The 26,646-nt window shown below is 41.6% G+C and overlaps 1 protein-coding gene across 7 annotated transcripts in view; it reads left to right on the top strand.

Annotated features, from left to right (window-relative positions):
* The window catches only part of pde4ca (phosphodiesterase 4C, cAMP-specific a), a 57,127-nt gene that overhangs the window by 5,872 nt on the left and 24,609 nt on the right, over positions 1 to 26,646 (top strand). For 2 of the 7 annotated variants that reach the window (XM_037786685.1, XM_037786683.1), the window contains exon 1: positions 3,463 to 3,743. The exons of 2 other annotated variants lie outside the window; for them this stretch is intronic. In XM_037786685.1, the coding sequence (XP_037642613.1) occupies positions 3,478 to 3,743 (266 nt within the window). In that variant the 5' untranslated portion in view covers positions 3,463 to 3,477. Of the gene's footprint in view, positions 1 to 3,462; positions 3,744 to 8,631; positions 9,650 to 20,995; positions 21,863 to 26,646 lie in introns of those variants that run through there. 3 more of the 7 variants (XM_037786688.1, XM_037786686.1, XM_037786687.1) reach the window with 3 other exon arrangements.

The raw sequence follows: 26,646 nt of genomic DNA, 5'->3' as shown, positions 1-26,646 counted from the left end.
CCAAAAAGCCTTTTATTGTGTTCCCTTGCTGTGGAGAGGGCCATGTGCTCGCCTGTTTACAAGTTGGTAGTGCAATTTTGATTCAGCGCCAGAGAAAGTGTTTATGGAGCAGCATTGTCGTCTTTGCGGTGTGTTCGAGTGCAACTTTTTGGCCGAGACAAAGGTGACGTGAGGCGACGCAACGGGCGGGCTTCGTTGCCACTATTTCTTTGATTTCTTTGAGTTGGTTCGGTTGCACAGAAAGGTCGCCTTTATCACGTAGTTGTTTCCACAGTGACGCACTGGAAGGACCAGACTATTAGGATACTGTCTCATTGACTTGTTTACAAACCGATGCCGTCTCACATTGCCGTTACACCAGAACTACCTCTTGATAAACTTGATCAACGCCGCCCGCTCCAGGGCCTGTCGGAGTGCCGCTACAGAGATGAACACTCTGTTCTAGCCTTCGTAAATCAAACTTGGAACTGGCGAGCCCTCACCTCTGTCTCTGTCATCCGCATGACTGGTATGATGTTGAGCTTCAGGGCCAGGATTGGTTTGGGTCCAGGATTATCCACAGATGTGTTGAATTTGGGGAAGAGAGCCTCTTTACTGCCTAGGCATTAGAACAATGCCCTCTGGGCCTGGCACAAATAAACTGTGTCATTCCACAGCATATATTGCAGTGATACAAAAACTGATGAAAAATAGACATGGCAATCTTCTGCTAATGAAAGTTCTTCGAAAAGAACAGAAGATCAAATCAGTATTAACAGATTTTTGTCCACTTGGGGGCAGCAGAACAAGCTGTAAAAACAGCATTGACATATTATCACCTTGATATGCTTATTTACACATTAAAGCTTCAGTAGGCAGAATATTTTTGGCATCATTGGGCAAAAAATCCATAATAACCTTTCAGCATATTGTAATTCAAGTGTTCTGAGAGAAAACTAGACTTCTGCACCTCCCCATGGCTCTGTTTTCAGGCTTTAAAATATCTAGTCCGTGACGGGAGACTTTGGCCAATCACAGGTCATTTCAGAGAGAGAGCGTTCCTATTAAGCGTTTCTATTGGCTGTGCTCCTGCTGGTGGGCGGTGCTTGGTATTTCCTCAACTGATCTCAACATGGCTGCCGGGTCACAAGCTTTCTCATTATACAGATAAACAGTACACTACAAGATGATTCTGAAAACATTTGAGGTGAGAAATAGACATCACAGTAACAGAATATTGATTTGTATTTGATCAGTGCCGCCTAGTTTGACCGTTTGATCGGAGTTTGTGAGTGATTAACAGCTGCTCAGAGACTGATTGGTTGTTTTCGTCCAGTCTGGGAAATCTTGCAGATGCCATTAGGAGCACCGGAGGACACAGAGCTGCATGATTTTATTCAGATTACCTGTCTCATGCACTATTGTCAGGATATAGTGAAAATAACTTTTTTAAATCATATTTGCTTCATTTCTACCCACTGCTGCTTTAAGCAGACATGGAGCAACATTAGCATTCATTTGGAGGTCAACCGACGATTGTTAAGTCCAATATTCACTCTACTTTTGGCTCTTGTTTGGTCTCCACCAATTCCTTCTGCCACTTTAGCTGCTAAATGCTCCACTGTGTTCACCAACTAGTTGATCATTTTATCTGTATGCTGGTTCATGCTGGACAGAGAGTTTACAGTTGGTTTGTCAGAGCTTTTTTGCTGAAAACAGGTGCCTGAAAAAGGGGTTGATGAGAGAACTGAGACTAAACCAAAACATTAAAGTTGTGGGCCATAAAACCAAAACAAGGGAGGGACTTTGGTGATATTAATAATACTAATAATTTTCACATTACACACATAATCGTTTGACCTATTTTTAATGAAAAAATTCTGAAAAGTGCAGCTATAAAAGAGGTTTGATACCTTTTGCCAAAGATATGCACATCATTTGTTCATTATTTGTGTAATTTGTAGATGTCAGTGGGGACTCCCAGAACAAGCTGTACAGTAGGTCAGTGACCGTTAACGGCACTCCGGAGAAAATATCATCCATAAAAGATGTGGTGGTGATGCTGAAGTGTTGGACCTGGTGTCTGCAGACTGAAATGGACGTTATCGACTGGGAAGGACTGACCAGAAGTCACATCCGGTGTTATACACTCATAGTCCTTTGAGACATGCTTTGGGGATGACGGATGATATAAAAATCTTGACATGCATTTGACCCAAAAATGACAAGTTTACATCTGCAGCGCTACATTTTAACGAGAACAAATTTCCCCGCTTACAAGTACAGTACTGTTGCTCCAGTATACATACAGTACAGTAACTATGAATGTATACCCACAAAAAGCCTTTAAACCAAAGGATCTTTCTTCCCCGCTCTCCCCACCAGCTGTTGGTCATAGGCTCAGCCCTGTGTCAGATGTTCCAGCTCCCGAGGTTATTTCAGTTACTCCAGACTGCACCGGTGTTTAGCTGTGAGTCCTGAATCACAGGAGGACCTTTCCTCACCCACCAGCGATAAACAAAGGGATTGAGTGGGGGTGAAGATGATGTTGCCTCTGGTAACAGATAGAGAGCGCCATCGTGACAGCACCCATGCTCTCTATAGCTTTTATCTACCTCAGCTTTTTATAGTCAGAGGCCCTTCATGTGACTCTTTCCTGGTGCGCTCAGAGCATGTGAAAGGCAAAGAGGCTGTCTCTGAGGACATAGGCAGCTTCACAACAAATAGCACCTCGGGGACCAGAGGAAAAAGCCTGAGTGTGCGAAGTCAGTCGGAGTGAGCATAAGAAAGCTGCTGGGCCGAGCCAGGCGACGGCTTACTGTTTACACACCGGAGGAAGTAATTATGGAGCATAGTTTAAAGTTGATGAACAATATGCTCTGTAAGATTAAGAGTGAGGGGAGGGGGGAAGGCAGAGAGTTTGGAAAGAGGGAGAGAGAAGCAGACGGAGGTGATCTGTCATGCTTCTCCTCCCTGTAAATCAGACGTCCATATTTAGTTGGAGAGAGGGAGGACCTAGCGGTAATGTAAACAAAGCCTGGGAGAGAGAGGCAGCGAGAGTACATCAACACTAATGTTTATTGCCCGGCACGACAGTCAGCGTGGTTCCTAGGAAGAGACAAGACAGGGGTTGATAGGTTTCAACTAAAGATTAAAAAAAAACGTCTAGGTCGTTGTGTTGGCTTTTTGGTGCTCTTTTTGGATTTTGAAAGAAGCATATTTGGGAGATTTAATAAGAGAGTTTTGGAGGAATCTTGAGCGGGCCCAGGTTATGTTCAAATATGAGGAAGCAAGGATTGGACCAGAGGCACTAGCTGTTCCTGGACTTGGAAAATCAAGAGAGACAGCCACAGAAACCGACAGACCTTTCCATATGCCATGTCATGAAAAAGTCCTGTAAAATTTATTTGAAAGACCAGAGAGAAGGACATCAGAGACTGATCCTCTGATCAAAGTCAAGGGACTAACTACCTGACCACTGACCATCCTCTTTTCATAATGAGCGAGCTGTGTTTGGAGAGCTCCGAAGATGAGCAGGCCGAAGTTGGAGAGGAGAGGCCACAGGACCGAAGGGCGACCAGACTGCCCATCATTCAGATTATGCCTAGGTCCAGAGGGGGCTCCCCGGGAGGATCCCCAAAGATCTCGCCCAGGGATTCTCCACGTGCGTCACCTCGAAACTCCCCGCTGTTGTTCAGGAGGCTGCTGATGAACCGCAGCATCAACCTCCAGAGGCGCCGCTTCACTCTGGCCCACACGCCCAGGTAGAGTCCTTAACTCTGAGGCCAAGATGGCAAAGATGACCACAGCAGATATACTTACTTAAATTCATATAGGCAAGCAGATTGACAGACTTGCACTGAAGCCAATATTTAAAAAGTTTTTTTGTTCAGTATTCTTTACCTATAATTGCTGGTTAATGTTTCAGTCAATCTGTGCATGCTGTTGAGGTTGGCGATGGTTCTTGTCACATGGCGGAGGATTACTCTACTCAGCTGCAGATGCTGATGTATTTTCGGTTTATTTTTCTGCAGGCGGCAGCCTTCCACACTACAAAAACATGGTTGCCCTTAAGCTTATGTTATGAAATGGATTCTGACCACAAGATGTTCATGTATAGTCCTCTACCCGAACAAAATCAGCCATTGTTTCAGGGAAGAAGTTACTAAATTAAATCCTTATTATGTGATGTGAATGAAAAGTGCTGTTTCATTCTATAAATAGACCAGATGATACAATATTACACAGCAAATGCAGGATGGTTGCTGTTGATACTTTGCTTGATTTTTGCTTCCTTTATCTGACTTTGCAAGGTACCCCCAGTAGATTTTGTTGAAAAGCAAAAGTCAATAGAAAGAGTTGGATTTCAAAAGCCCTGTTTTAGTGCTTAATTTCCTACAGGTGAATGTGTTTTTCCAGAGCTTTTATTTTCCCACTGAGCGGCATCATCTCAGTAAACACACAGCTCATTGACAGCAGTTTGTTGTTCCACTTCTTTGTCAAGCAAGTACTTCAATCCGTCAGCGACAGAAGCTTTGTTCAAAGAAGCACACCTATAGCTTGTAACAGGATATTCCCTGCTTGGCTAAAGCCTGTTTCATTTAGGCTTAATTTTTCATCCGTTATAGTGGCCATAACTCTTGTTTGTAAAGAGTACAGCTGTCTCTGCTCTGGTACCTGTTGATAGCTTTAGTTTTATGAGCCGTTATTGCAGCGGACCTGGCCCATGATTCCAATGTAAATTAAACATTTACTTGGTTAACGATGTCAAAGCAAGAGTCGCATGAACAATTAAACCATACTTGACCTTAGAGAGGGAGAATAAACCGGGCCTTACACATATGTGGATGGATAAACATGCAGATGTTTGTTCTTTTTTTGCTTTGAGGGGTATTTCCTTGTGGTGTTAAATACATGCGTAGGTTTTTCGCTATAAGAACCTGTCGTGGAAACTTGTAAAGTAGTGTAAAACCAGTTTTTATGTACATCCCTCTTATGTCTTTGTAAATATTTACCCGTCACTCCTCGACATACACACTCGGATATAGGCGCCTAGCAATTCTGGGCTGTTACAAGGTGTCTTCAACTTGTTGCAGTGATGTTAGATCACATCCACCTCAGTGAAGTCAAATTAAAAACAGGGGAGAAACTTGAGCGGGCGCTGTGAAAACCCTGTCTTACTTTTATTGGCAAGAAACGCATATTAAACATTCCTGAAGAAGCCTACTCTAGCTCAAAAAGTGTTTACAAGTTCATTCACCTTAAACATGTAGTTGGGAGGGTCCACCGCACGTTTAATGGTCTTGGATTTCAGATTTACGGAGACGTTTCTTTCCCAAAGTTTACTGTAACTCTCGAAAACGGTTTCATTAATTTCAGTGTGTCTGTTGAAAATCTAAATATTAGAGAGTATAGAGAGTCCAGCGCAGGGGATTTTTCTAGGCTCAATCTGGAAAGTCAGATGCTTGGAGATATTCAACATGTCAGAGCTTTTATATTGTGCAGCTCCCGAGGTCAGGCCACTGGAAGTGTCCCTCTGCCGGGTATGTGCAGTGTCCCATAATGTCAGAGCTGGAATAAATGGACGGAGATGAGTTATTGCAGGACGGCTGGCAAGGAGGAGGAATTAAACAAACTGGGGGTCCGGCAGCGGAAAATAAATGTCGCAGGCGGCTCAAATATAGAACATACCCGCAAAGTTATTTTCACTTACTGTCTAAGTTGATTAAGCCTCTCTTTCCACTCCATAGACACCACGTCAGAGGGATCTTTTTGTGAAAAACGCTTCATGAAAATTGTTTTTGCAGGCCATCTCTTGGGTGACGGCAAGTTCTTTTTCCATTATGCCTTTCATTGATAAATTTAGAATATTTTCTGGGCTGATAGAACATAAACAAACACAATAATCATCCCTTTATTTGACTTTTATTGTCTTCATCTCTTTGGCTCTGTAGTCGATCAGGAGTATTGATTTCTAAGGTGAATACAGCAAAGTTAACATTAGCAACTAAACTGCTATCATAGCTTACACAATATTTGCTACATACCAGAACTACATATACTGCACGTACAAGTATACATTATAAAAGTATGTGTTGTTGTGTAATCATAAAGTATCTAGCAACACATGTCACCATATACAGTAAAACAATTTGCATGTGAGAAAAGGATCGTGGAAGAATTTTTGCAACAAGTGTTTTGTTTAGATGATACTCAGTAAATAAAATATAATCTATAGAATATCACGTAGTGTCCGGGTATAAATAATTGATATCTCTTTAAGCAGCATTTAAAAAAAAAAAAAATTATTGGTTTTCAGTTTTACAGATAAGTTCAATGCGAACAACATTTAGCTTTTTTACAAACAAAAGAGCACAAAGTGACAAAAAAAAAAAGATTAAATATTTGGCAAAGGATTAAAAACAAACAAAACACACACACTCACACACACACACACAATAAGAAATAAATTGAATAAAATTTGCTTATGACAAGTTACTTACAAATTCAACATGAAATTTCATTAATAACAATGACTATAGGTCTGCAAATTACATATGAGCAGATTTAAAGCTTAGATTCAGCGTAGTCCAGGAAGGGACGCCACATTTTCTCAAATTTGTCGGCAGAGCCACGAAGTATAAACCTGAGTTTCTTTAGTTTTAAGTGCTGTATGACATCTCAAGGAGGTTGTGGGTTTTTTCCAGTTTAGGAGAACTAGCCTGCACGGTAACAGCAATACAAAGGTCACGATCTTATAATCAGCTCCCTTAAGAAGACTATCCTCTCCTGGGACACCGAATATTGCAATCAAAGCAACAGGTTTTATCACCTGACCAAAAACTTCTGATAGAGTTTGGAAAATAGATTCAACCAGCTTTTAAAGGTTCATTTTAAAAAAAAAAACGTGTCACAATGAGCCTGAAGAAATAATCTCAGATCAGAGCTCTTTCTCTCACTCAGGTTTAGGTCACAGTTTCTAGTAATAGAACATAAAAAATTGGTTATGTTCAGGATTTTCACACATTCTCCAGTTGAAAGTTTACGTTGCATTTGCTGTTCTTTTCCACTAGAGGCTGCTGTGTTGTGAAAAAAGAGGGCATGGAGCATCCAGAGGATGTGTTTCTGTTTCTGTGATGGTCAGAGTAGAGGAAAGAGATATTATCCTTTGGCTGGTGTGTGATTGTGTGAGTGGTCAGAGACCCTGATGGTTCAAAAGGGTTAAAAAGGTCCTGGTGTCAGAATTATTGTTAGTATCTCAGTTATGTTAGAAGCCTTTTCTCTCATGATGCTGGCTGGTGAATAGTAGAGGAAATGGGCAAAGTAGCAACCTTTATCATTTCATTTTAATCTCATTGAGATGAATATCTCTTCCCCAAGAGAGACCTGAGAACAAGAAACATTCAGAGTAACACAATCAGCAAATCATAAACAACTACACAATAAACAGGAATTAAAAACCGTTACAAGAACCATAAAAAAATCAGATAATGAAGTTTTAAAATCTCGAAGGGGAATGAGAGTTCTGCCAAGATTAGTGCATACATGGGGGATCTCTGCGGTTAAGTATTTACTGGATCGTGTGCTGTAGTTAGTAGATTTAAATGACAGGAGAGATGTGAGGTAGTTTGGAAGCTTCCAACAGTAGAGCGATATAAAATGAAAATTATATAAAACGAAAAAACGGTTTTCTAAGAAAAGTTTTTACAACAACTGTGTTTATTTTACCCTCGAATAGTTTATAAATCCGTGTCATTCCAAATATTTAGCCCATCCGCTATGGCATTAAAAGGTGCCTCTATTTATCAAACGTTAAGAAAACTTCTTGTAACATACAGAACCGAAAGAAAAGAAAACACTAGTTACAACATATATACTTTTATATACTTTTAAATAGTATCCATATAAAGTGCTTTTTTCCCCTTATCTGCCAGGCTTTCTCCAAATAACTGGCTAAAGTTCTGTTTCACTGGAATAACTGAGCGCTGAGCTTCAGAGCAGATAGTTAAACTTGATGGTTATCGTGAACCGTAATAAATCTCAGATGTGCTGTAATGAACACTTCCTGACTGCTTCCTCCCTCACATTATGAACACTAAAATATTTGTTTAACAGAAGAAGAGGATATTGTGCGAATCCGATGGATTATATCGTGGCGTGAGAGGAGAACTCGATATTAAAAAAAGGAAAATTGAATCTCTCACACACAATATTGAAGTATTGATCGACCGATGCACTATTGTTGCTGCTGGCGTGGAGGCAGGCTGGTTATACACGAAAAACAGAAACTGTCTACGCTCTTGTTAAAAAAAAGACTTGTGATACTCTGATACAGCACTTTTTCTTCTTGTTCATTCACCTCACCTCTACTCGTCCCACTTTATCTCCAGAACTGGTCACACTGGTCCACTTTCTCATGCAATGACTGTCATTCTCTGTACTCTCCCTTCGTGCAATTTGCTCTCGCTCTGCCACTCTCTCTCTCTCTCTCTCTCTCTCTAGCACCCACCCCTTCTCTCTCCCTCCACAACATCTCTCTCTCTCTCACTCTCAGGGGAGATAGTGTTGTTGTTTGTTGTTTTAAGCCCGAGTTTGGTCCCACCACTCTCAGGAGAGACAAGAGAAGAGAAAGCAGAAGTCTGACATGGACGACATGGGACGGCCCACTCCAGGGAGCATCTGATGGGATTATAACACTCTTTCCAGCTCACTTTTTTTTCTTCCCCCCACTAAGAATAACTCAGTCTGTTGGTGGTGCAGCATCACAGAGGAAACCCTGTGTTCACTTTCTATGTTGGACAACTTTGTGTCAAGTTTGTTGGACCTGATTTTTCTAAAACAGAAAATACCTGGGGGCCGCTGTTGAGGAATTTTGGTTTGCAGCTCATTTGGAAGAAGCTTTCTGTTTCCCGTTTAGGAGTACGGGGAGGAAAGAGGAGAGAAGCGTTTATCTTGGCACGTCTGTGGTGAGCTGAAAAAAGAAGAACGAGTGAGGAAGTAGTCCCAGATGAGCACTGACAGCTGACACCATCCTCAATTTCACTTGATTTGATCCAGCTTCATATGTTCACTGTCAGTGAGATGATGTGCTAACTGGGCTCAAGACTCTTTGCCTTTTTAGGCTGTTCACACACACACACACACATGCTGAGCTGAACCTTTTTCCATAAAAACAAATGGACATATCCTTAACGCCGGGACCAAAAGCTGAATGCACTTTGATCCGTTGATTCTGCACTGAGCTTCTAGCAAATAACTTTTAAGCACAAAGAACACTCAGCAGGCCTGACTTACTTTCATCATTGCTCCTACCAGGTGCAGCTGATGAGACTCTTGTGTTTTGCGTATTGCCGTTTTACATTTGTCATTCTTGGAGCTGCTTTTCCTGCACCGTCCCGTCAGAGGGACTTGTCTCCCCCGTAACGTGCGACATCAGACGACACAAGGGAATTTGGACAGCTCTCCTTTCTGATTCATGACAGCATGGGGGTTTTGGTCACGCCGCAGAAGTTCACGTTGTTCATCCCTCGCCTCCCAAAGCTGCTCTTTTGATGCCTCTCTGAACTCAGCTCAACTCTTTTCGAACAACCAGTAAAATGATGAACAAAGACTCTCGCTTTTCACGGAAAATGCACGGCAACTTCTCCACCCGCAGGCACTCGTGCATCGGGTACGTATCCGGTTGTGTGTTGAGAGTTTTGTGCTTGTGATCTCTTGACGTATACAGCGAATGCATCATAATACATTTGTAGAAATTCAGGAAGTATTGGAAAGCTGATAGCACTTGTTTTTGTATCGTCAGCTGATTTAATGTACTGTAGTACTGTAGTACATTAAATCAGCTGATGGGGGATTGTTTGACACTGCTGCTCTGTTGCTGTGTTTTACAGCAGAATTGCACTGTGTTGGTGTTTATATGGTGTATTTATGTGTTTTTTATCTAGTCGTCAAGCCCCAGCCTGAGAGTACCATTTAGATTGCATGAAATATAAAAAGTTATTTAAGATGGAAAATATTTTAATCTCTTGGCACTTAAAGAAGTGGTTTTGTTTGCTTTAGTGATAATTAAATAGTGGTGAGTCTGCACCTGTATCCCATTTAACTTTAACTCTGTCTAACGCTGAAAAACAAAACATCTGCCAAATGATCCAATGTGGAGCCGGTGGGTGTTGCTGTTGCCGTGCCGTGGTGTTGTGGCTGGCGGCGCAGGAGTCAGGGTGTCATGGTGGATCGATGGCTCTATCCACTGATGGCCCTCCTTGGGGTCGTTGAACCCGGGCCAAGCGGAGGCGTCCGTGTTAGGCACGGTATGACTGTCATGTGGTCCAGGACTTTTGAGTTTCATAAGAGGACTGAAGAAACGTGGGCGCACTGTGGAAAATGATCCATGACAAGCGGCAGATGGTGCAGATTTCATCTCTGTTTTCTATCTCGTCCTCTAGGAAACAAAACAGAGAGGAAATAAAAAAAAACAAATTAACACACTTCAGAGTTAAATCACATGTTAATAACACGGTCTCTTGTCTGTGCACTGATGAGACTGATTGACTTAATTATAGTTGTAACTTGATACAGCTGTGTAATCACAAGTCTCATAAAAAAGAAATCTACTACAGCTGTCATAAGATCCCTGCAGGACTCGTCGTTATGTAAGTTTACAGAGCCTAAAAACAGACACTCAATACATGAAATACGGCGCCTGGGTTAGCTCAGTTGGTAGAGTGGGCGTCCATGTATTAAGGCTTGGTCCTGACCGCGGCGGCCCGGGTTCGAATCCGGCCTGTGGCCCTTTCCGCATCCACTCTCTCTCTCCCCCCTTTCAAGACTCTATCCACTGTCCTGTCAATAAAAATGGAAAATGCCCCCAAAAAAAATAACTTTAAAAAAAAAAAAAAAAAAAAAAAAAATACATGAAATACAAGAATACACACACATAGGCACGTCCGAAAGTCGACGTGATGAAAGGTAACTCACAATCGGAGCATTAAACGCTGCACAGATTCATAAAGAGTCACCCTCTTCTTCCTTGCACTGAAAGAAAAAAAAAAGATTTCAGAGGCGATGTGGGATTTTTCTTTCAGTGCAACGTGTGGTGCTTTTCTGAACTGTGGGCATAAGGCATGTGCTTCACAAGTGTCATCTGAACTCCTCCAGCCGTGAGCCTGTTTGGATCATATGAGGGGATCAAAGCAGGCGATTTTAGACCACAGCCAAGGATGAGTGCAGAAGGGAACAGAACAAGCCTCTATTCTCTTTACCTGACTTGTACATCGAGTTTCCTAGCTGAAAAAAAACAAAACACTGAAGTGTTGGGAGCTTCACATCAAAGCAACATTCAAAACTTGTTATTCATTTTCAGTGCCGATAAAGACTGATGTGTATGGTGATGGAGAAGATACCAATGGTGTGTTTTACAGTACTTAGATTAGTTAGAGTGGTCATTATTTTGGAAATAAATCATTTTCTCTTCCCTTGTGCAGCTGAGACAAAGCAGTCTCTTGTAATCCAGATGTGTCCATCACAATAGAGACAGCTCTTCTGCTCACTTGTACTAACAGTACCAGGGCACTATTCATCCTCAGACTACCACACACAAACACATACACACACTCCGAGTAACCTTCTCAACAATGCTTTTGATGGCTTCGCTGGCACATTTAAACAACACAGTGTCACACTGCATTAAGCTGGACAAGCTCTTAAGTCGGTATCATGAGAAGATAGTTGGTGTTGCATCCTTTTCAGCTTGTAACTGTTTGAGAAAGTGCCATTTATCTAATGACGGGAGGTGAGGTGAAAGCAAAAGAGACAGACGCAAGTACGTAACGGCCGACCAAGTGGGGAAAAGAGATAATTAAGACAAAGAGGGTAAAGGCGCAGACGAGAGGGCGGTGGAGAAGTGATAGAGAGAGGACGTTTGTTGAGATAGCGCTGCTCTCAGCGCAGAGATAATGACAGGAAGGAGAGGGTTAGACCGAGAGACACGGGGGGGGGGATGGAAAGAGAATAAAAAACTTCTGAGTGGCAGAAAGTGATGAAAACAATAACGAGGAAAACAAACAAAAAAGTGTCAAGTGAGGCCATTCAACCAAAAGGGCGACAGTGTCAATGTCAGAGGTCCCAATATAGCTGCCAGCCCCCCTCCTCAAACACAAACCCAGATTAGTCAATAGAGCCTGTGTGGCTCTGGCGGGCTGGCTGCTGTGTGCGTCACTGCTGTACTCCATATTTTCAGCATGACTGATTTCCCCAATCGCCTCCAGAGCCTCATCGATTCCTGAGGCTGGCAGCAACAGCAGCAGCCTGGTACAACACCAACACTGCTGGAATCCAACACTAGTAACTCCATCGTATGAGAGGACGCAGGCGTCGTTCTGTGAGAAGACGCAGGCGTCTGTCCTTTTTAGAAGAAAAAGTAAAAAGTATTACTTCAAAGGAAATGTACATTTTAATGTATTTTCCTAACGTCCCGAACAGATCCAATGTGCTGCTACTTTAGTCTCAGAAGAATTAGGGCCTCAGACATTAAATTATAAGAAATAAGTTGGTTAAAACATGCTCAATACATGTTGAGAACAATTTTTAATAGGCCTAACAAAATAATAAAATGGTTTGCCCCACTTCACTTATTATTATTGGTGAATAAATGCATTTCAGAAAAAATAAATCCTCTCATTAGTTTCAGACGTCGGTGCTGCAGGGTGTTAGCTTTGTAACACAGCTGCACCAGGATGACTGTTCATTGTAACCACTAGAGGGGGAAACCCACTAAGTTATGCTCAGAGTCTGTTTGAGAGCAACGACTCCCTGCAGACCAAGCAGTTGTTTGATATAGGAATAAAAACAATAGATTATAATTCTATTTTAAGACTATAACAGAAGCCATGTATCACTAATTAATAAGAATGCATCATAATACACTTGCAGGAAGTATTAGAAAGCTGATTTCACTTGTTTCTGTATCTTTCACAGCACATTAAATCAGCTGATGGGGAATTGTTTGACACTGTCGCTGAGTTTTAGAGCAGTATTGCACTGTGTTGGTGTTTATCTGGTGGTTTTATGTGTTTTTTTATCTGTAGTGTAGTCGTCATGTTTCAAGCCCCGCCTGAGAGTACCATTTAGATTGCATCAAATATTAAAAAGTTATTCAAGATGGAAAACAATTTAATCTCTTGGGAAAAAAGCACTAATTTGTGCTCAGCGACTGTTTGACAGCAACGACCTCCTGCAGACTTAGCAGTGGTTTGATATAGGAATAAAAACAATCGACAGATTATAATTCTATTTTAAAACTACTGGAAAGAGGCCGTGTATCACTTCTTAAACTTTCATGGTGCTGTGGAGAGTAAAGGTAAAATGTATTTTTCAATTTAATCAAGATGTTGTGGAGGAATTTTCACTTCCAATTATTCAATTATTCACCTTTTTTATTTTTATAGGACGCTTTTACACTATAAAACTCTTAATTTCTGTACACTTCATATTTATTTAATATTATATTTTTGTACTTAACTCACTAAATATTGTCCTTCTTTTTCATCATATTATTCTACTACTGCTAAATCTGTACTCGGTGTGTATATGACATCTATTGCATATCTATTCATTCTGCTCTTCCTGAGGTTTATCCCTCTTTTTCCTTCTCTGAATTGAAACTTTGAGGATAGAGTGCGTCGTTTATTGTTGATTCTGTAAAGTCCTTCTGGGCTATATAGATAAAACTGACTTGACTTGACAGCCAGCTGCTTTATTGGTTCGTAACATTTAACCTGAGTAGTTTGCGCATCAACCAACAGTATACAGCAGTAGAAGTATGTTAGAAGTGTAGTGCAGAGGAAATAGCATTACAACCAGACTACAGATACAAATTATTCTTAATGACAAACATGGCACATTGATTTTATGGAAAGTAGAATAATCCCTTTAAATTAGTATTAATATTTAGTGTGACTAATAAACACTTAGCTCACCTCCAATAATTATAACATTTTAAAATTAGATTTTTAAATATATATATATTTTTTTAAAAGATTATTTTTGGGCATTTCTGCTTTATTGGTGACCAGGGTGCCCCTTTAAATATAATTTTATAATTTAATTTTTAATGATTAATTCCAGTTTGGTACCTTATGAATGTATCGTAACAGCTGATACTGTCCTCTTCCGTACATTAAATGCAATTTCGACCTCTTGCAAACTCAGGGATCAGTAATTCATTATCACATGATGCTAGAGCTGCAACGTTTAATCAATTACTCGTCAACTATTACATTAATCGGCAACTATTTTGATAGTTAATTCATCTTTTTTAGTCCTTTTTTAAGAAAAAGAACATTTATAATTGTCTGATTCCAGCTCTTTAAATGTGAATATTTTTTGGTTTCTTTACTCCTCTATGACAGTAAACTGAATATCTTTGAGTTGTGGACAAAACAAGACATTTAAAGACGTCAGCTTGGGCTTTGGGAAACATTGATCGACATTTTTCATAATTTTCTGACATTTTATAGAGCAAACAGCTGATTGATTAATGGAGAAAATAATCGACAGATTAATCAACAATGAAAATAACCGTTAGTTGCAGACCTAGACATTGTTTTTTCTTTTCTTTTAGATCTGCCAGACACTGATTTATTGCCTGTACAGCTTACACCTATACACTACCCACAAAAAAAGAAAAACCTGCACACGTATTTACTCTAGCCTACACACTGGGTCAGCGTGTATAAACATTTTTTCAGAGATGAAATGGTGACGTGGCTGCTGCACACAGCTCTTGTTTTTCCCTACAAACACCTCACTGCTGTAGAAGTGGCCACCTGCCATATGGGTGTGCATTCAACGTGTGCCTCTCTGTGTGTCCATATCAGTGTACTGTACGTGCATGCATTAATGAGTTCCCAATGTGCGTACGTCCTGGCCTTTTTTTCAAGTGTTCGGTGTGTGTTTGCATGCGTGCGTGCAAGTCTGTCATCCACCCAGTCCACAAATCAGCCCCGAACCCCACCGTCATGCTAGCAGATGGCGGCCTAATGAATCATGAGGCGACACACCGATAGCCTTTACTACAGTACATGCTGTAACACGACGTCTGACATCACGAGACTCGGTTAAATATAGCTTGCTAGCAACAGCCACATGCTGACACCTGGCGCTGCTGCTACTTTGTTACGTACGCAGCATATTAGATGACATTTATACCGTGAATAATTTTGTTTGCTTTTCTCCTGCCTGCCCTGTGGGAATCATCTTTAATTTGAAATCACCAGAACAACTGCAGTGTTGTTCGGGTGAAGAGATGCAACACGCTGCAAGCCTCTACTTTCTAATATAGATAGTGTACGTTCACTTCATGAGGGAGTCTGTTTTTTCTTCTTAAAGGAAGCAGTCATTTTTGACAGCGATTCTTCCTGGGGATCCTGTTATGTAGAAAACCTCTCGTGGAAACGGGCAGCCCTGCTCATGTGAACATGCCTGTGTGTGTGTGTGTGTGTGTTGAGGTGTTTGTGTACCTTATTTTTCTGCAGCTGCTTTTTTAACCTCTTGACCTCTGCTGTACCTAACACTGGGTCCCTCTACAAACTCACCCGGCTGAGCGTGGTCCAAACAAACACAGTTATTTCAAATTCCAGAGGAGTTTCCAAAGATAGCAATGATGCAGCAACATTGAATAAATTTTTCTGAGGTTGATTTATTCAGGCTTTGCAACGTTTTTTTAGGCGCTACAGAGTCAAATAGCATTTGTTCATATTTATTGTGCGGCCACACAAATGTTTCGTACTGGCATAATGCAGTATTAGGGATGTACCGATACCGGATCGGATATCAGGACTGACTCAAATAGCTGGATCGGATATCGGTGACAGTGGGGCCGATCTATGAAATTCAGAGCTATGTCTATATACTATATACATTATATACTGGAATCTTGAAAAAGTCGGATCGGCGCATCCCCATGCAGTATATCTTTTACGGCATCTCTATGATATGAGGTCTGGAAGAAGCATGTGTAAAATTGGTTCATATTCAAAATGTTTTATTTAATCAGTGGCCTTTTTTTGACCTGGTTGTGTTATTTAATTGCTATTTCTTCTCGTATAGCCTTCCTAAACAGTTCCTGATTGTATTTCTAATATACTGTATGTTATTGCTTTCTTTAATATTTCAATGTCAGTAGCAGAAACACTTTCTACTGTCCTCTGTTGCACATTCATATCATCACTGGTAGTAAATACGCTAAATTGAAAAGTTGAGGCGACGTAAACTTTTGTGTCCCCGGTGGTTTATAACATTTGTTAAAGTTTACATCCTCCTCGTACACTTCAATGTTGCCTGTATTGCTTTTTGTTTTATTTTTTCTCTTCTTATTAGGGCTGTCAAATTTAACGCGTTAACGCAAATTAATTTGAACGCATTAACGTAATCGATCTTTTGGAGGTTGTAAGTTTTAAAGCTAGAGTGAAGATACTGGCATCATATGAAAACTTAAGGAATCCACCATGTCGTGCTAGCTTGTCGCGAAGGAGGGTAAATAACGCTCCAAACTTATACTAAATTTTGGCGAGGAAAAACTGGAATGGCCATTTTCAAAGGGGTCCCTTGACCTCTGAAGATATGTGAATGAAAACTCTGAGATGAACAGAGTGAAAACTGTATCTTATTAGATAAAGAAACTGCTTAATTTGCAGTTGAAAAAAGGTAATACATCGCAATATATCGCTATATATCAATACTCAGCATATCGCAAAATGTTTAAAATCGCAATAAGATCGAATCTTTACTTTAGTATGGTGATAATATCGTATCATGGACCCTCTGGTGATTCCCACCCCTAGTATGCGGCCAAACCACAACCCGACTTCTGTTAAATTTTACCTTTGTGCAAGATTTTCCTTTTTCCGCCACATTCAACTTGACGAGAACACCAAACTTCCACATCGAGCTCAATTTGAAAACCACTTATTTTCTCAATAGCTTTAAACAAACACAATGATGAGAGAACATGGACGGAGCATGAATGTCATGTCATGTCATCTTCAACCGCTTATCCGGGGTCGGGTCGCGGGGGCAACAGCTCCAGCAGGGGACCCCAAACTTCCCTTTCAGAGCATGAATATTGCATCATTAGCACACTGTTGACCTGCACTGATTGCCGCTCAAAAAAGCAACACAAAGTGACTGACATCGCTTTTGGTTACAAAGGCAGACAGGTTTGGTGAATATTCAGCGTTCATTAACCCATGGAGAGTTCACGTTGACGCAGCGCTCCTCGCTGACTTCAAAAAAGCTCGTTATCCAGGAATGCTCACCATGCCTCCGTGTAGCCAACGCATGATGTCATGAGGCCCCTTTTTTAGCAAATAATGGACTATTAAACCCACAACTGAGGGGTCAGCCAGAATTTATGATGCCTCGCTGTTTTATGAGTTTTAGAGATTACCTCGCCACATCGTCTCGGGCCTCGGCGTTCGGCGTTTTAGAGCGCGGCTGTCTAAAGACGAGATGTGAAGATACTGAGCAGAACCAAACATTTAATGTCTGTCTTTCTTCATACATCCACTCTCTTCCACCACGGTGACGCAGATACGTGGAACACTGTGAAATCTTCTGGTATACTGCCAACCAAGGAGTGTGTGTGTGTGTGTCCACTCTAGATAACAGACTCTTGAACCATGCTATTCAAACACTTAATTCTTCTAACTGCATATGAAAACAATTTTCCTGTCATGAAAATGAGTCAAAAATGCACACAGCTGTACATTTTGTATTTACAACATCCCCTCATCCGGCACTGTTCATCTCACTGAGGATACATTTATCAGTTTTACAAGTCCAAACTTCCTCACTCCCAAGTGTGAATACAGGGCCGTGAAACTAAACAAAATGAGAGACTGCAGAGTAAAGTATATCAGGTTTGACTTCTGCACAGTCAACCCTGCTAACCCCAAAAGCTACCATTTAATTCATTGTAGTCGTGTGACTGGATTTATAAACTGTTGCTGTTGAATTCAGGCTCCAGAAAGCCACATAATACACATGGGTATTGTAGGTCTGTTTCACTTTGTGGTTATGATTGGCTCTTTTGGTGTGTGCACCTTTACAGATTTCCTTAAATGGAAGTTCTTCTTGACTACCGCAGACACACAGAACCTTTGTATTACAGTATATTAAAGGATTATATTAAATACATTTGGAGAGAACACACTGCTGTTACAAGCTGCCTGTGCTGTATGCCGCAAACCAACGTAAATATAAAGTTGAAAAAGAAAACCATGTGAAAAAAATATAAGCCAACTTTTTCTCATATGTAGGTAATGGATCAGTGGTCCTGTGATACGTTCTGAACTCTCTGACCTCTAGAAAGGGGCCTGGTTCATATTAAAGATCCTATTGACCCTTTTACCACTCATCTTGCTTTATCTTTTCCATTCTCACCTGTTGTTGTCTCTGCCTAACATTTGTAAATTCTCCGGTGATGCTACAGTCCGGTATAGCGTCCGCATAACTGCAGACGTCGCACCGAACCGCCTGTCCATCTCCTGCTTCATTTTTCCCTCACTCGTGAACAAGACCCCGAGATACCTGAACTCCCTCACTTGGGGCAAAAACTTACTCCCCACTCGGAGGTGTGCAATCCACCGGTTACCGGCAGAGAACTATACCGGACTGCTGTAGTGAAAAGGGAGCTGAGCCGGAAGGCAAATCTCTCGATTTACCAGTCCATCAATGTAACAAACTCACCTATGGTCATGAGCTTTGGGTAGTGACCGAAAGAATGAGATCGCGGATATAAGCGGCCGAAATGAGCTTCCTTTGTAGGGTGGCTGGGCTCAGCCTTAGAGATAGGGTGAGGAGCTCAGACATCCGGAGAAAGCTTTGAGTAGAGCCGCTGCTCCTTCGCGTCGAAAGGGGCCAGCTGAGGTGGTTGGGGCATCTGATCAGGATGCCTCCTGGACGCCTCCCTTTGAAGGTCTTCCGGGCTCACCCAACTGGTAAGAGGCCCCGGGGTAAACCCAGAACACGCTGGAGAGATTAGATATCTCGTCTGGCCTGGAAATAGTTGCTGGGGAGAGAGACGTCTGGAATTTTTTTTAGGTACATATTATTGTAATTTGGCAGTAATTCCAAAGAAATTTCAAATAGGCTACTTGCTAATTATCACCTAATTACTATGAAATTTGCGGACCTGTAAAATGATTGTTACCAGAATTCGATATAAAAATACAAAGAAATAGATTTTTTTAATTTGTTTTTGCATATATCGTTAAATAGTTGCACAGTATGACCGGGGATATGATCTAAAAGGGTTAAAAAAGCATTTTTCATTTTTAAGACCAAAGTTAAAGCTCCATGTCTCAGGGAAATACTTTAGCTTACATACTCACCAGTTGATGGTCCATGTATATACAGTAGGACATGAAAATAAAGAAACAGACTTGTTCTTGTATTACAGTGTAGAGGTACTTAGCCCTAGTTTTTTTTTTGAAGTATGATTAGTTATGATATGTTTGGCTGCTTAGCTTACATACTTGTGTGTATTTCTAAACAGTGATTTCACTTTCAAATAAGAGAAAAGGCTTTTTGGATGAGGACTAACTAATGTGTTTAGCAAATGTAGCTCTATCTTGTGTAAAGTTGGCTGGAGTTGCTGACGTGTAAACTTCCCCAAATACATTAAGAAGCTGGACAGAGCCGCTAAATGTTTCTCTAAACTCTAACAGCAACCACACAGCGGGAAAATATCCTACTACACAGTGTATATATGCTGTTCGCGAGGGGCCTTTATTTAATGTAACCTGAAACCTCAAAAACTAATGCAGTTAGTTAAGGATGTGTTTCTTGGCACGCTAGTAACGCTAGGTCTAGTTAGCCAGACATGCTAATGATTGGAGATAAACATAGCACAATTAATCCACACTTTTTTTCTTGCATTTTTGGTTTTTGGAAAGATGAAAAAAAGACACCACCCATCAAACTCTTTAAATGCAGAGTATCCCTTTTATTACAGCATCTGCTTCAACTGTGGAAGGATCCAATCCTTGACAGGTCTTGACTGGTTATGGAGGCCAAGCTATGATTGGACAGTCACTGTTCGGGGGGAGGGGTTTAGCTGACGGTCAATAGGTCAAAATTGGTATTAAATACCCAATGTGATATCACTAATCTATAGAAATCGTCAGAAGGACTTGGAGGTACCGAAGCACCTGCTGTGCAGTCAGAAAACCTCCTCTGCTCTTGGTCACACTCCAGTAACTCAATCTTCTCACGCACACAGCTTGTCCTGATGAAATTTCACAAACTCTTCTTCTCTGGTTTAAAAAACCCAGATCTAATCACAGCCTGTAGATTCATGTCTCCTGTGTCATTTCGCTGCTCTCTTGTCAAATATTTCCTGTTTAAGTTTTCCATATGAAGCGTACAGAAAGGTCAACCAGCTAAGGTTTCATATTTACTTTTCACATTTCTGGCCTTCAAAAATACACTGCCCCCGGCCACGGGTGACCTTGCATGCTCGCGCTTAAGCCCTGTGCGAGAGTACATACTGTAGCCTATATACGTGCAAGTGTGTGTGTGTGTGTGTGTGTGTGTGTGTCTTTGTTTGTGCAAGCTGTGTCCCAAGAGCTACTTACTGTAATACCCTATCATACTCATCCTGTCATCAATCTCTTTACCTAACGTAGTCATACCTGTGACACACATGAATACACACTCCATCTGGAAAGGATAATAGTACTGTGTCCAAAAGGGAGAGTGTTGTCCAGTGATTGTGTTAGGATTCAGTGTGTGTGTGTGTGTGTGTGCGTGTGTGTGTGTGTGTGTGTGTGTGTGTGTGTGAGAGTAGGAAGGGGTTAAAATGGCTAAAACATTTGGGGAAGGCAGCAACCATGCTGGCTCTGTTCCCGCCCCCTTTCTCAGCTCTGACCTCACTCTGAAACTTGTTCCCCCTTGTGTGATGCACACACACACACACTTGCTTAGTCACATGCCTACACACACACACGCTTGCTCGCTGACGCACACGCTCGGGGTCGCTCATACACACACACTCACACACACACACACACACACACATACGTACATCACAGGGCTTCTTGGACAGAAGATTGAAGCAGGAGAGCAAGTTTGTCCAGAGAAAGGAAAAGGTCTGTGTTTGTTCTGAGATTAAAGGTGGAGCAGCTAGAGAGGAGAGGAAGAAGCAGAGAGAGAGAGAGAAACAGAAGAAGAGCAAGAGAGAGAGAGAGAGAGAGAGGAAGGGAGAGGGGGAAGAGGGCAGCAGTGTTGCGCCACATTTAGACCTGGAGCAAAGACGAGATGTGCATGGGGGACCGATTAAAGGAGCTCTGCTGAGGGTGATGAAAAGCTTTTTCTACAAGGCAGCAGGGAGTGTGCGGCTCTCGCAAGAGGAATCCAGGTGCTCAGGAAAATTTATCATCCAAGGAAGAGCAGATTTTCACCCAGCACACATACAGTAGCATGGATTGCATCACCCCGGTCATCCTGCCGGCGCTGCGCTGGAGCCACCGGTCCTAGAGCTGGTGTCCCACTCCTCCTGCCAGAGGTAATGAGAACTCCTGGGAAGCCGTGGAGAGCCGGACAGCCCGACAGAGCGAGACAGACGAGGAAGAGGGCCGGGTTTTACAGGGATGAGAGCAGCCACAAGCTGAGGAGAACCAAGAGAGGGAGAGCAGCGGAGCGGCCGAGAAGAGGAGGGTGAGGACGAGTTAAAAAAGAGAAGTATAGGCTAAAGAAAGATGAGTGTGCCGACGAACTGTGGGTTCTGTTACTCCGTGGAGCGGAGTATCACGGTGCGGAGTGGGAACATATGGGGATCGCCGTGTGCCGTCAACAGGCCTATTGACATCATACAGAAACGCAGGCGGTAATTAAGAGCTATCTCATTTACTCTCACTCAGTCCTTTTGTCTTTCTCTACTTCTCAGTGTCTCCTTTCATGTCACACATACATACATACATACATACAGCATGTGTAATGTTATACAGATCATTTATATGTATGAAGTTAAGAGCATGGTTGGTATTGAGATCAAAGTTCATTTTCTTTCTTTTTTTTATCTTCTTTTAGCAGCAACTAGAATTAATGACTCTTTCTTAGATGTGTATTAATTAAAACAGAAAAATGGAGATCCTATAGGATGCAAGATTTAATATATATTTGAGAATCTTTTATAGCTGTGAGAATCTGTAATCTGTACAAGTCTTTTATCAGCCGCAATATTTACAAAAACATTCTTTGGCTCTTATCAGTTGTTTTTGGTTCATATCTGAATTTCCCAAAATATGTTTTTATCGTATTTCCTCTTGACCTCTTGTGTAGTCTCCTCTTTTGTTATACCAGGCACTGCTCCATGGAGTCATTTGTTTTTTCATCCTACAAAAAGACACCAAATATGTATTTATTTTTGACGACCTCTTGGAGCTACTAACAAGACTCAGCATAAGGGAATTGTGTGAAATTGATTGAATAGAATTTTTGCATTACATCTGGGTAAAAAAAACAAACTCCATGTATCTTTAAATTAATACTGCAATTCAGTTTATTCTGCAATAATGCCAAATCCCAGTCGTGGCTGAAGACAAACTAACTGTGATTAAACTGTATTATATAGCTCAGCCATGACTTGAAAAGGTGACAAGCTGTGCAGAAGTCTAACTGTGATTTTAAATGTGTAACAGAGATAGAAATGCAGGCGATTGTACAATTTGCAATTTACATTTTATTAGCTGCAAAACTTTTTTAAAAGCAGATAAGTTTAGCAAATGTGTAGCAGATTTATATTACTAACTTAAAATGTATTCCAGTACAGGATTGGATATTCAATAGTTGACAGTGAATTCATAGATTTCACATGGTGGTTAAATTAACATATTGATCGTTGCTGCAGCTGTAACCACAAGCCGGCCTGTTTCGTCTCTAAACGGCAACCTTAGGACTTTTTCCCCTCAGCGACATGTGAAAGAACCACATTCACACACACGCTCAAGACAAATAAAGCGTGTGTGTGAATGTGTTTTTTACAGGCACCCATGAGAAATCCTGGTTGTTCTCTGCATAAATCACAGCCCCTTTAATGCCACTGTCCTTTACCCAAATATTCTCACAGGAAAAGTCCCCCATACGTTTTGCAGCTTCGCACATAATCCTCAGTGCCAGCGGGGAGGCTGTGAAGGAGGACCTAGAGATAAAGTCGTGTTTACATTATGGTCCTCTGTCCTCTTTCTCAGGATGGAGCCTCATTGTTTATCAGATATAATGCAGAACAGTTGTGAGCATGGGGGATTTTAAAGGCCAGTTTAATTCCCCTCAAGACCCGTGCCAAGAAATGTAATTGACTGAATGTCCTCTGTGGCCAAAATTTCAGGGGTAAAGTAACAGTATGGAAATGTTGGACTATTACTTGTCGCACTACTGCTCAGATTACTTCCACTTGTGGATCTGAAAAGCAATCCAGAAATTCTCTGCCTTGCAGATTTAAGAGCAGCGAGATCAATTAATGTAGCCAAGGAGGGAGGTCACAGACAGACTGGGAGGCCAAGAGCTTTATTTGGGTATAGGTATCGATCTTTCCGGGTACACCGATCGGTGATGGAGGAGCAGACTTTGTTAGAGTCTGTTTATTCTCTGGAGGAGTAGAAACACATATCAGCCTTGTCAGTGCCCATTTTTGGAATCTATAAATACCACGTATTTGAGAAGTCAACACTTCTCAAGTGAAAGCTATATTTATGAGTATGAGATGATTAACAGTAATGATTGATGGTGTTTAAATTGTAAATCTTTAGGCTTCTGAAGTGCATCCACTTTTTTAGTATCATCCTCTCTCTCTCTCTCTCTCTCGCTCTAGTTCCTCTTCTTTCTCTTTCCTCCGTGTCTAGGGGCATCTCTCATAAAGCAGAGCACAGTGCTGGTAACAAAATGACTTCCAGAGAGCGGATGGAGGCTCTCAGACATGAGTCACTTTTTTTATATATATGTAAAATATACTCGTGCACGAGTGCCTCCTCACGTAGGCATGAGAAAAGCTGACAAGACGGATCTGCAAGGGGAGGAAGGATATAAATCTGCAGCTTTTGACATCAGACACCAAACCCAGAGCGTCTTTTGTGCCTTCGGTGTGCGTGATTTAAAGCCCAATTATCTAACCGCAGAAGACAACAGCCAGATAACAGTAGCCCTTTCTCCGTAGATGGGTCGGTGGCGAGGGTATGCATGTTTATACGTGTCTGTGAGTACCATACAAACTGAAATGTTGAACACATCTGCTTCTGATACTACTTGATGAGCTGTTTACACTTTTGCCCAGTGGCGGTTTTGGTTTCTCTTTTCAACTTTGAGCTGTTAAGGTAACACCTGCTTTTCCTAAAAGAGGACAGATAAGAAGATTCCCCTCTGGATTCCCGGGACACCAGCAGTTTTTGGGCTTTGATGTGTTGCGCTGCATTCATTCATCCTTTGATTTCAGTTTTATGAACCTGAAATTCACTCGAGGCTACGAAAGCAGTCTGTAAGGCACATTTAATTTGACTGTTTGCTGGCTCAGAACAACGTGATAGAACTTGGGGTTTTAGCCGTGCTGGAAGCGCAGAGCTTGGGATGTTGGTCGGTACGTCCACCACTTTGGTTCAGCCTGAAATACCTCAGCAACTGTCTAGAAGGATTGCCATGAAATGTTGTACAGACTTTCATGGTCCTCAGAGGATGAATCCTAATGACGTTGGTGATCCTCCAATTTTTCCTCTAACGCCACCATGAGGCTGACATTTGTGTTGAGTTTTCAGTGTCTCGACGACTATGGGATGGATTGTCATGGCATGGTATGTTAATATCCTCCTGTATTAACTTTGGTGATCTCCTAACTTTTATATACTGTATATATTCTATATATATATATATATAGGATATATGCTGTACTGTTCTGGGCAGCTGTGGCTCAAGAGATAGAGCAGGCCATCCAGCGGTTCGATTCCCGGCTCCTCATCGACTACCACATCCACATCGAAGTGTCCTTGAGCAAGATACTTAGCCATCAGTGTGTGAATGAGTACTTAGATTATATCCTGATGGGCAGGTTGGCACCTTGCATGGCAGCCTCTGCCATCACTGTATGGATGTGTGAGTGAATGGGTGAATGCTGACATGTAGCGTAAAGCGCTTTGAGTGGTCGGAAGACTAGAAAAGGTGCCATATAAAAAGTCCATTTACCATTTACTGTGTGTTTGCTGCTAATTAGCGAATGTTAGCATGCTAACGTGCTAAAGTAAGGCGTTGAACATGGTAAACATTATACCTGCCAAACATCAGCATGTTAACACAGTCATTTGTGAGCGTGTGAGCATTTAGCTCAAAGCCCCGCTGTGCCTAAGTACAGACTTACAGAGCATGCATGGCTGTAGACATGCATAGCTGCAAAATTTAGTTTTAAGTCCAGATTTTTGCATTTTAAATCAAAAGTTATTTGCTTCATGACGGATCACTGAAGCTGTATTCTGATGACAAAATTGAAAATTAAATGGCGGTTAATGGCTCCATTAGTTTGAGCCATTTACAGCCTGCTGTGTGTCCTCAGGCTATTCATCTAATTTCTCTCAACGCCGTCTGCAGAGGGCCGAGTAGAAAATGAAGTGGCAATGACACAGAGCATGATGCAGCTATGACAGTCAGGGAATGGATGGAAAAATCCATAAAGATTATTTCTAAATGAACCACTGACAGGCTACAAGTATGAGCTTTGTTGGGTGTTTGGGAGCAAGAGAGTGTGATTTATGCACCGAGTCATTTAATATGAATTATTAACAGTCTTACAAAGACGACAGTTTTGGCAGGATGTACGAGAGTGAGGTTTAAGTGCATTTGTTAGAAACCAGATACTTTCTCCTGTCAGTTCAACCTGGGAGGAGAGGAGGGGAAAAAGAGAAATCTTCATCTTCTTGATTTATCTAAATCTCGAGGGTGTGAATGTTGGACGCACTCTGATGTTTTCGACGCCAAACCCTGTCAAGCAGCTTTTCATTTTTCTTCTTCGTATCGATAAGTTTGTGGACATAAACTCTTGTCTTTGAGTTAGGTACACACCACTTGTGCCAGAGGTCAATGACTATCTAAATTTGCCAGGTCAATGTGGCCGTGATAAATGGATCTGTGCTTGCAGTCACAGTATACTGATCTCATCATTTGCGCAAATTATTGTCAGCCCCATGCCCTCAGCAGAGCTTAACTCTCACTGGTCCTGGCGAGGGAGAGGATTTTGTCGTGATAAATGCATCTGAAAGTGTTTCCAAAGCATTTCTTAAATCATCAGTGGCTTCTAATGGTGGTCTGGCCCACAGGAAGCGTCGCGGACCCTCATTTATCTCGCTCAGAAGCAGAAGGAACAGGTCCACTGGTGTTGGGTTTGCGGCAGGCATCACACACACAACACAGACACACACATACTGTACTCATGTGGGATGTGAAGTCGGGCCCGTACCTGTGTTTGTGCATGAACACTTGGAACAAACTCCCTTAGACACAGTTTTTAGGAAATCATTTGTAACGAGTGTTTGCAGTGTGACGTGCGTAATATGGACTGAATGCTCTCCTTTATTGTCCAGTGACGAGCTTTCCAGACACAAACACGCAAGAATCATTTTTTGTAGCGTGACAGAA

Source organism: Sebastes umbrosus, chromosome 12 (genome assembly GCF_015220745.1).
Source record: "Sebastes umbrosus isolate fSebUmb1 chromosome 12, fSebUmb1.pri, whole genome shotgun sequence".
Classification (NCBI taxonomy): Eukaryota; Metazoa; Chordata; class Actinopteri; order Perciformes; family Sebastidae; genus Sebastes; species Sebastes umbrosus.
Note: the sequence above shows the minus strand (reverse complement) of the source record. Positions and strands in the feature narration are given on the sequence as shown.